Source organism: Papio anubis, chromosome 7 (genome assembly GCF_008728515.1).
Source record: "Papio anubis isolate 15944 chromosome 7, Panubis1.0, whole genome shotgun sequence".
In the NCBI taxonomy this organism is placed as follows: Eukaryota; Metazoa; Chordata; class Mammalia; order Primates; family Cercopithecidae; genus Papio; species Papio anubis.
Window position 1 is genome coordinate 143,769,894 of NC_044982.1, and position 11,351 is coordinate 143,781,244.

Here is an 11,351-nt window from a genome sequence, read left to right on the forward strand (position 1 = left end):
GGTGGGTAGAGGGCGGCAGGGAGGGCTGAGCAGTTGCTGGGAGTACTGATGAGTGGGTGTCTGTGGTTCGTCTACATGGGCCTCGGGGACAGACACAGGGAGGCTCCAGAATTCCCCACCTGGAAAGGGGATTCGCAGTAGGGGGCGAGTGTTGAACGCAGCCCAGCAGTGCCATCACCACCCTCTCCCTGCGGCCTTTGGCCTCATCTTGGCTGGGTTGCCCCAGAAATGGATCCTGAGGCAAGCATTCAAATACAAGTGGTTTATTTTTGAGGCTATCCTGGAAATGCTGGTAGCAGAGTGAGGAAGGGAGACAGGGAAGGGGAGGAAATGGATGTAAGGGTACATTTTCAAGCACAGTGACAGCTGGCTGGGAGCTCTGGGCGTGGGGTTGCCAGGAAAAATACAGGACAAATAATGCTTTCGTGTAAGTATGTCCCAGGCCAGGAGCTGTAGCTCACACCTGCAATCCCAGCACTTTGGGAGGCTGAGATGGGAGGATCGCTTTAGCCTTGGAATTTGAGGCTGCAGTGAGCTATGATGGCAACACTGCACTCCAGTCTAGGCAATAGAGTGAGACTCCATTTCTTAAAAAAAAAAAAAGAAAAAGAAAAAGAAAAAGAAAAAAAAAAGATGTCCCAAATTTTTTATTGTTTGTTTCAAATTAAATTGCCTTGTATTTTTGTTTGCTAAATCTGGCAACCCTATCACTGATTCGGTGTGAAGTGCTGAACAACACTGCAGATTTATCGCACCAGACAGGCACAGGGTCTAGGGTGTTTATCCATCAATTCCTGTCGGTCATGAGTTGAGGGCTGTTCCTAGGGGATGTAAATTCTCTCGCACTTCTGGCCCGCCCCATGCATGAGCTGAGTCTGCTCTGGTAGCAGAGAAAGACTCAGACAGAGTTGCAGGGGCTGTAATTTGAGAAGCAGGGTCTGTGGGCACTGAAATGGCAAGTGCCAAGGGGATATGGGCGGGGCTGTGACCGCATTTTCTACAGAGGCCCACAGGGTCCCCTGTGGACTCAGGGGGATTGGAGCCATACCCCGGTGGGCCCGGGTGTCCTGCTCAGGTGCTCCTTGGGCCAGCAGTATTCAGTCTCCTCCCACCCAGCCTGGCAGGGTCTGGGGTCGCACAGACCGCAGATGCGCTAAATCGGATTCCCATCTATCAGGGCCCACACTTTTTAAATTTTATTTTATTTTATTTTATTTTTGAGACAGAGTCTTGCTTTGTCGCCCAGCCTGGAAGGGCAATGGCGTGATCTTGGCTCACTGCAACCTCCGCTTCCGGGGTTCAAGCAATTCTCCTGTCTCAGCCTCCCGAGTAGCTGGGATTATAGGTGTCTGCCACCACGCCTGGCTAATTTTTTTTTTTTTTTAATTTTTAGTAGAAACAGGGTTTCACCATGTTGGTCAGGCTGGTCTCAAACTCCGGACCTCAAGTGGTCAACCCTCCTTGGCCTCCCAAAGTGGTGGGATTACAGGTGTGAGCCACTGCACTCAGCCTTTGGGCCCATTCTTACTGAAGCAAATGTCTTCAGGTTCTCTTTTGTCTGGAACTGGGCTTAGAACGACCCGCAGAGCAAGGGTATAAAAGTGGCCTCTGCTTCAGGATGTTGTGGCAAATGCATTGAAGGGGTAGAACTGGTCCCTGGGGGGAGTAAGTACTCAACAAAGGCAGCTTCTGGAATTATAAGGGAGGCGTGGGCAAGTATTCCTGCACATGCGGCCCACAGGGACCCCCGGGATAGAGCGGGGAAGCTGAGGCCACTCTGGGAACTCCGCACACCTAGACCTCCTTTCATACGTATTTACTTATTTACTGTGCTGCTCCTTTCTCTCAGTTTCCAGGAATTAGTCTATCCCTGAACAATAATCTGGCTGTGGAGCAGGAAATCACACCATGCCCTGCTGTCTTTAAGAGGTTTATTTCTCTGCGTTTGTGGGCCTTTGTCTTTCCCTTGAGGACATCAGGATAGAGTTGAGCGGTCACAAGCACAGGTTTTAGAGTTGGGCAGGTTTGGCTCCCGCCTGGGCTCTGCTCCTTACTAGTTGTGTGACTCGGGCAGGTGACATGACTTCTGTTAGCCTCCTTTTCTTTATCTGTGTATGGAAGAATAAGAAGAAGAAAAATGGTAATGGTAATACACCTTGCTTGTGGTTGATACGGGAGGATGGGTGTGAAGTGGCCAGCAGAGCCTGCCTGGGAAAGCACATGAGGAGTGGAGGGAGTGCTTGTTACTGGGAGTGAAGGCCTGAAGTTGGTGGTGGAGATACTGGGTGGGGGATGGTGCTCAGCCTCGGTGTACCCTGGTCAGCCTGAGTCACAGCTGGTGCTGCGCTCTCCCCACCTTCAGGTTCCCTCCAGGAGAGGCAGGTGTTTCTGAAGGCTTTGCAGAAGCTGAAGGCTGGAAGGTTCCATAGCTCCCGAAGAGGAGCAGAGTTGCAACCTTCCAGGCCCACCCCACTGAGCCGGGACAGCCCTCGGAGCCTGCATACACCTTCCCTTCGACCCAGTGATGTGGTCCAAGTCTCCCTGAAATTCAAGCTGCTCGACCCACCCAACATGGGCCAAGATATATGCTTTGTCCTGCTGGCCCTCAACATGTCCTCTCAGTTCAAGGACCTCAAAGTGAACCTGAGTGCCCAGTCTCTGCTGCACGATGGCAGTCCCCTGTCCCCATTCTGGCAGGACACAGCGTTCATCACACTCTCTCCTAAAGAAGGTACGCATGTGCACAGTTTGTGTCCGCAGAGTCGGTTTTGGCAACGTCGGTGCGGTCAAGCCAGCCAACAGGGTTCTGGGGACAGACCCCTGAGACACTGTGATTCCTACTGTCCCCTCTGGCATGATCCCCCTCCTTCCCTCTTTTCTTTCCTCCTTCCTTCCTTCCTTCCTTCTTCCCTTCCTTCCTTCCTTCCTTCCTTCCTTCTTTCCTTCCTTCCTTCCTTCCTAGTATCTCCTCTCTGCCTCCTTTCTCTTCCTCCTCCTTTCTCACCCCAACAAAAGTAGCCGGTTTTGCAGGAAAAACCTGAGATTTTGAGTCTCTGAGACCTTGGTTGGAGCCTTAGCTCTCCCATTTCCTAGCAGAATGGCCTTGGACAGCTATTTTGGCTCTTTCCAGCGCATTTCCTCATCTGAAAAGCTGCCACCTGCTTCCCCGGGACTTGGTACTTGTTGACTCTCTCTTCTCTGTGGAAGAGAGACCCCAGGTCCAACCCAGGTCTGGCTGATTTTCTCAGCTTCTCTCACCCCATCCTTGTGTTCTTTCTCTAGCAAAGACCTACCCCTGCAAAATCTCCTATTCCCAGTACAGCCAGTACCTGTCAACAGACAAGCTGATCCGCATCAGTGCCTTGGGTGAAGAGAAAAGCAGTCCCGAGAAAATCCTGGTGAACAAGATCATCACCTTATCTTATCCGAGCATCACGATTAATGTAGGCAGGAGTCCTGCAAATGGCTTGTGGGGCCCCTTGGATCTGGTGGGAAGCGGGTGAAGCCCTGTGAGAGGGCAGCCTGGGCCTGCTTAGGAGAGCATCCTCTCCCTCCTTTGCCTCTTCTGGTGCCCCAGGAGGGAAATGTTTGTCTGAGAGATCTTCATCCTCTTGTACCACCCACTAGAGGCCCTATGGATGGGTCCTTGAACAGGTGCCATGGACAACAGAAGAGATCCCTCTTGTGCCACTCCTGCTGTTGGCCTTCCCCATGGTTCAACATAAGGAAAGTGAGCACAGATGGGAGGGTCTCTGGTCGGGGGAGAGCCCTGTCTGAAAGTCAGTTCAGATTTGCCATTTTTTGACTGTGCATCCTCAGACAAGGCCTTGGGCCTCTGCTTCTTGAACTGTCAGAGAGGGGATTAGAGTAGGTGGCCTCTGAGGACCCCTCCTGCTCTGACATTCTGTGATCTTCCAAGTGGGAAGATTTCAAGGGCTCCCTTCCTTCCCGTGCTGTCTCCCCAAGGCCAACCAGCCTCCTAGACCCTGTTAAGTAAGCCCATGGAGCCCCCTCTGGTGGGGAAACATGAAGGTTTGGCTGGAACTTGGGCTTTTATGGCATCTTAGCAAAGAAGCAATATGTTTTCAGAGAAGTGACAAGAGAAAGGGAAAGGACCTTGAATCTCAAGGGGTGGCGAATTTGGGGAAGGCAAATACATGGGAAACTCATGGTAGATACAACTTAGTTAGGAAGTCTGTTGTGTAGATTCCTCTGGTGCCCTCTCCAGGCTCATAAAGGTCTGAAGTCATCTCTGGTGATCAGCCTTTGTCCTTCTTGGTAGAGAGGGGAGGGGGGACACCTTTGTAAATTTATGTCCTGCTTTTAGGCAAATAAGGGGCAACCAGAGAGCTTTTCTTATATCTGCTTCTTCTCAATTGTCTTCAGCTCAAAGTAATTCTTATGCCAAAGTGGCATATTCGGGGATGGCGTATCCTGCCACCTTACAGAACAGTGCCCTTCGTAAATGTCTCATGAGTTGGGGAATGAGAACTAATTCTCCTTCCCCTCCTGGTCTGTTTAGGTTCTAGGAGCAGCCATTGTGAACCAGCCACTCTCCATACAGGTGATATTTTCAAACCCCCTCTCGGAGCAGGTTGAGGACTGTGTGCTGACCGTGGAAGGAAGTGGCCTCTTCAAGAAACAGCAGAAAGTCCTGTAAGTGCTGCAAGTGCTCAGCCTTCTCTTCTGTTTTCCCCTCCGTGAGATTAGCACTATCCTTCTCCCTGGACATGGGCTCCTGGGCCAGACTCACGACACTGGGGAAGGGAAAGCGGAAGCACTCCCTCGCACTCAGGAAGCTGGGTGGAAAAGGGCTCCGGGGTCATCATCATGCCTGTGGTTTTCTGGCATGCTGCATTCTCTGTTGCAGCCTTGGAGTCCTCAAACCCCAACATCAAGCGAGCATCATTCTGGAGACCGTCCCCTTCAAGAGTGGCCAAAGGCAGATCCAAGCTAATATGAGAAGCAACAAGTTTAAGGACATCAAGGGTTACAGGAATGTTTATGTAGACTTTGCATTATAAATTCTGGAGCAACGCGCCGGACGTGTGCCTTTCAAGCTTCAGGAAAAGGAGCAAGTTCAAATGCGAGCTGCGCCATTCTCCACCACAACAGAGGCTTCACAGGGCTCCAGCGAGAGCAGCAGAGGGGATGGCGTGTTCATTGTCTGTCTCCCCTGTCTCCACTAGAAATGTAAGCTCCATGAGGGCAGCGACTTTGCTTTATTTACCTTGTGCCCCTACACTCAGAACCATTTCTGGCTATGCTAGGCACTCAATAAATATTTTTTGAATGAATGAGTAGGGTACTCCAGCATCCAGAGAACAGGTAGGAAATGTCTATGGATGGATATTTCCCTGGACCATTTGCACAGCTCCCCTGGACTCTTTTTAGGGCCCAGGGATTCCACTGTGTCCCGTCCAGAGATTCCAGGGATTCCACAGTCTCCTATCCAGAAGCATGATTTGGCACAGAGGTCAGAGGATACTGGTAGGACTTGGCCATGACTTACTGCCCCCTGCCCCAGATATCCAGGAAAGAAAAAGACAGGCTGAACAGCTCACTGTCGTTGTGTTGTTGCAATAGCTAACTCCCTAGTATGAATAAACTTCAGACCTTGCTCTCCTTTGCCCCATGTAATCATCACTTTCCTATCTGTTCCCTGGATGCTGGAGTCTCCTATTCATTCATTCAAAAAAGTATTTATCAAGTACCTAGCATATGCCAGAAATGGTTCTGAGTGTAGGGGTACAAAGTAAACAAAGCAAAGTCCCTGCCCTCATGGAGCTTACATTTCTAGTGGAGGCAGCGGAGATAAACAATGGACACGTCAACAAATAAGTGAGATACCATCAGCTACGATCCAGTTAGAAAAGCCAAAAACTCACAGGTATTTCTACATACTACCTACCTACCATCTTTGTGTCTTGGTGAAAAGAAAAAATCCTGGGAGACCTTTCAACCTTGGCCTTCCTTTGAATCCTTTCCCACATCACATCCAAGAGGTCCCTCAGTCCTAACAGTACCAGCCTATTCACTCAAAACTCACCGATGCACTGTGGTCCTGGATGGCCATGCGTTGGCTGGGGAGATAAAACCAGCTGAATAACACAATGAGGTAGACTTTGAGTGGGGAATGGAATACTCTCAGAGTTTTCTATTAGTTGCAGCCTGTATTTGTGGTCACGCAAACTCCACCCTTTCTGGGTCCTACTGAACACAAAACAATTCTGAGCATTATCTCCTCTTGCGTCACTGCACAAAGTTCTGCACAAAGAAAGACATGATGCACTTGCTCTCTCAGTACTGGCTACGTGACTGAGACAGCTTCCCATTAAATACACTCACAGTAAATAAAGAAGATAAAGACTTCCAGTATGTATAAACCAAAGGGTATGTGTAGTTAATCAGAGGGATAGAAAGGCATGTGGTAAGAACTAGGGAAAGTAGGGAAATAGTCCTGTGAGAGAGTGGGCTGAGAACCAGGAGCTACTGGCAGGGAACTGGAAGTAACTTAAAATTATTTCATCTTATAATTATTACCTGACAATCATGAGAAATAGTTTAAGGAAAACACCAGAAAGAGCAACATCTTACAGACACAATGACCTCTGAAGCACATGGAAGGTTTCAGGAACTGCACCCTAGGACTCTTTAATGAGTCCTGGTTTTAACACCACATTCATGAATTCTTTTATTCAACAAAGATTTACTGAGTTTCTACTAGGGGCCAGTCCTCTGTATGCTGAGCGCCGGTCCCCTGGGCCCACTTTTCTTTCTCTATACTTTGTCTCTGTGTCTCTTTCTTTTCTCAGTCTCTCGTTTCTCACCTGACGAGAAACGCCCACAGGTGTGGGGGGCTGGCCCCCTTCAGCAAAGGTTGTCTTTCGTTCATTCGTTTAACATTTTTTGAGTTCCTAATGTGCTGAATGTTCTAGGTGTAGGGAATAGACCAATAAACAGGGTAAATAAGGTTCTCCTCAACCCATTCCCAATGGACAACCTCACAACCCCTCATACCCCACCCCTAGTGGAACTCAGTCTTTCTCTCTCTCTCTCTCTCTCTCTCTCTCTCTCTCTCTTTCTTTCTTGATAGAATCTCACTCTGTCGCCCAGGCTGGAGCGCAGTCGCCCCATCTAGGCTTACTACAAGCTCCACCTTCCGGGTTCTCACCATTCTCGTGCCTTAGCCTCCCGAGTAGCTGGGACTACAGGCGCCTGCCACCACGCCCGGCTAATTTTTTGTATTTTTAGTAGAGATGGGGTTTCACCATGTTAGCCAGGATGGTCTTGTTCTCCTGACCTCGTGATCTGCCCGCCTCGGCTTCCCAAAGTGCTGGGATTACAGGCGTGAGCCGCTGCGTCCGGCCCTCAGTATAATTTTCTTCTGACAACATTCAGCTCAGCTCCAGGCAAAAAGGGGTTTTGAAGGAATTTCTTTTTCCTTATTGTGTGTATCCTTGGTGGATCTGCCAGTGAAGAAACTCTGCCCACCCATGGCCAAGAGGTGGGCATGCGACTTATGCTGGAACAATCAGACACTTCTCCCAGGACTTCGACTGCAGAGTGAAGTGGGTTAGAGAAAGGAGAAACCTGGAGTCCATCCGTCTCGGCAGCAAAGACCCAGAGACAGACCAGCTTCTGTTCCTGCTGCCTAGTCCCTCCAGCTGCCCTGGAGTCCATCCTTCTCCTAGTCCCGAGTCTAGGAGACTGGTCTCCCGAGTCTGGTTCTCTCCCGTCAATCTAGGAGCTCCTTCATACTCTTGTTTTTTTAAGTTGACCAAACCTAGTTTTGGCTTTGCTTGCATTCAAAGGACAATCATGAGATAAAAGGACTTTATCTAGTTCAGAGAAATTGGGTAATTAGTTTAAGACCACACAGCAAAGTCTGTCTGATTCCAAATTCCCACCATGTCACACTGCCCAGTTCTCCCATAGGCATGTACTTGGGTCCTACAGGTGTCTTTGTTAGTGTCATACGTTAGCCTGAAGTTCAAGGAAGTGTCAGAAGCTCTTATTCACCCCAACCTGGTGAATAACTGGAGAGGTGGGAGGTGGCTGTGTGGAAAGGGCAGGCAGCAGCAAGAGCCACACTTTGTTTCCCAGAGCCCGCTCCTCCTTTAGTCCCTGGCCCTCCAAGCCCCACTGTTCAGTTTTTCTTCCTCACCATCTGCCCGCTGACCAGCATTCAACCAACTAATGCGCAGCTGGTACCACCTCTCTACCTGTCCCTGAGACCCGATTTTCTAGTATCCAGGAACCACTTGGTGCCAGCTTTGGGGCTGCTGCCTTTTCAGGAGTACAGACAAAAAGAACTTGATTGCAGAGCGCTGATCTCAGACATATTCAGCTTTCCTCCAACCCCAGAGGATAGGCTTGGCTTCAGCCTCCATGAGAGCCTGGAGCTTCCTGAGGGGCAGCAGGTCATGTGCCTGGCATAGCATGTTAGCAGAAGGTCTGAGCTGGGATGCTGAATGAATCTGTGGGAATGTGAGAAAGAACTCTGTGATCACAGATAATGTCAGGCTCTGGATAATGCTAATACCCTCCAGAGAATTTTCTTTCTGGTAAGACGTTAGGATAGTGGGAGAGTGCCATAATGGAGATATATATAAAACCAGGCTTCAGCCTTTTTTTTTTTTTTTTTTTTTGAGGCGGAGTTACTCTCTTGTTGCCCAGGCTGGAGTGCAATGGCGCGATCTCTGGCTCACCACAACCTCTGCCTCCTGGGTTCAAGCAATTCTTCTGCCTCAGCCTCCCAAGTAGCTGGGATTACAGGCATGGGCCACCACACCTGGCTAATTTTTTTTTTTTTTTTTTTTTAGTAGAGACAGGGTTTCTCCATGTTGGTCAGGGTGGTCTCAAACACCCAACATCAGGTGATCCACCTACCTCAGCCTCCCAAAGTACCGGGATTACAGGTGTGAGCCACCGCACCCGGCCGACTTCGGCCTTTTATAAGGATTAGTCTATTTCCTACTTACCTCAACTCCTGGGGCATAGCCCTTCTGAGGTCCTAACAGAAAGCCTGGGGTGTTTATTGGGGCCCCTTATCCTTGATGACCCTCAAACTCAAACCCTGCTAGCCTGCCAGATTCTCAGGCTCTTATCTGCCAATGACGTACGAATGGGCAAATGCCCCAGATGGAAGAGTGGCAGCCAGTGTCAAGTTCACTCTCTGCTCTTCTTCTCCCCAAGATCTTGATCCCTCAAGTCCTCACTGCCTTGATGCCTTCAAAGAGATATTTTAAACATTTCATTCAACTTTTCTTTTTTTTTTTTTTTTTTTGAGACGGAGTCTCGCTCTGTCGCCCAGGCTGGAGTGCAGTGGCCGGATCTCAGCTCACTGCAAGCTCCGCCTCCCAGGTTTACGCCATTCTCCTGCCTCGGCCTCCCGAGTAGCTGGGACTACAGGCGCCCGCCACCTCGCCCGGCTAGTTTTTTGTATTTTTTAGTAGAGACGGGGTTTCACCGTGCTAGCCAGGATGGTCTCGATCTCCTGACCTCGTGATCCACCCGTCTCGGCCTCCCAAAGTGCTGGGATTACAGGCTTGAGCCACCGCGCCCGGCCCATTCAACTTTTCTAATTGTTCCCAATAGAGAGGATGGTAACAAGCTAGTCTGCTGTATTTAGATACAGAAATTCTTGAGAGATTTTAAAAGAAGGCTGAATAGAGAGACCTTCTCAGCGGTGGCTTGGATCAAGGCTAATGTGAAATCAAATGTGTGGGGTATGAGTTGGAAGACCTCAGTTGGAGTCTAGGCTTTACGATAAGCTGTGAGATGTTGGGAAACCCTCCCTTCTGGAGCTTAGAGGTAAGTTTCTTGTGTGTGGAACACAAAGGTAGGCTATAGTGTGCACTTTTAGCCTCGTCCTTGGCTCTGTTTGGGCACCTTCTTTGTTCTTTCATCATTTGCATCATTTTAATGTGCTCTTCTGCAATACCATATTTCATTGTTAGTCTTAAATTCTTTCTGGAATGAGGCAGCATATTAATTGATCTAACATTCACCAAAATAAATGTTAACTCTCTGAACCTATTTTCTCATCAGTAAAATTGGAATAATGATCCCTTATTGTAGTTTACAAGATTGAGGTTCAGATCATACAAGATAATGTATGCAAAAGTGCTTTGTAAAGCAATGTGCCAGCATAATTAACTTATTTGCACCTGGGAGTCATGTTGAATATCTTTTCTTCTCTGCCCTCCACCTGATATTCTGTCCATTAGCACGTCATAGCCATTTAACCTACATCTCCGTCAAATCTGTCCATGTCTATCTTCTTTTTTTTTTTTTTTGTATTGAGATGGAGTCTCACTCTGTGGCCCAGGCTGGAGTGCAGTGGCGTGATCTTGGCTCACTGCAACCTCCACCTTCTAGGTTCAAGCAATTCTCCTGCCTCAGCCTCCTGAGTAGCTGGGATTACAGGCACGGGCCACCACACCCAGCTAATTTTTGTATTTTTAGTAGAGATGGGGTTTCACTGTGTTGGCCAGGCTGGTCTCGAACTCCTGACTTCAGGTGATCTGCCTGTCTTGGCCTCCCAAAATGCTGGGATTACAGGTGTGAGCCACCATGACCAGCCTATGTCTAGCTTTACTAACACCCCCTGGAGTAGACCACCATAATCTTTCACCTGAGCCATTACTCTAGTCTCTTATTTGTCATCTCTCTTCCCTTTTTGCCCCCTCTAAATCATTTCCCCCATATTAGCCAGTATTTTAAAAATGCAAATCTGATTGTGTTACTCCCTTGCTTCAAATAGCATTCAATGGCTTCTCACTGCTCTGAGGATAAAATCCAAAATTCTCAGCTCAACTCTGCAAGATTTAGCCCTTGCCTTACCTCTCCCCATCTCTCTGTGATGCAGGCCCACTGACCTGCTTTCTGTTGCTTCCTGCCTTAGAGCCTGTGCACGTGCTGTTTTCTCTCTCCTCTGGCGCCAACCCTTGTCCTATTACCTAGCTAACTCTTGTTTATCCTCCCAGTTTCTCAGCTTAAATATCACCTTCTAAGAGAAGCCTACCCTGACCTTCCACACCTAGGTCCGAGAGCACTCAAACTTCTCTTTTACAGCATTTAGCACACTACAGAGAAATAGCTAATGACGTATACGCTTAGTATTGTTTGTCTCCCCCTGCTGGAATAGAAGCTCCTCGGTGGCAGGGACGCGTCTATCTAATTTACTGCTGTACCTAACCCGGTTCCTAACAGTTCCCGACAGCACCTGCCGGCACGTAACACAGTTCCCGACGGCACCTGCCGGCACCTAGCGCGGTTCCCGGCGGCACCTGCCGGCACCTAGCGCGGTTCCCGGCGGCACCTGCCGGCACCTAGCGCGGTTCCCG

General features: G+C 49.2%; 1 protein-coding gene across 1 annotated transcript in view; it reads left to right on the plus strand.

The window, feature by feature from the left end:
• Nucleotides 1-5,625, plus strand: part of TGM5 (transglutaminase 5) — a 39,829-nt gene extending 34,204 nt beyond the window's left edge. The window contains exons 10-13 of the mRNA XM_031668989.1: nt 2,363-2,731; nt 3,283-3,443; nt 4,523-4,656; nt 4,871-5,625. Of these exons, the coding sequence (XP_031524849.1) occupies nt 2,363-2,731; nt 3,283-3,443; nt 4,523-4,656; nt 4,871-5,024 (818 nt within the window). The 3' untranslated portion in view covers nt 5,025-5,625. The remainder of the gene's footprint in view (nt 1-2,362; nt 2,732-3,282; nt 3,444-4,522; nt 4,657-4,870) is intronic.
• Nucleotides 5,626-11,351: the final 5,726 nt, after the last annotated feature.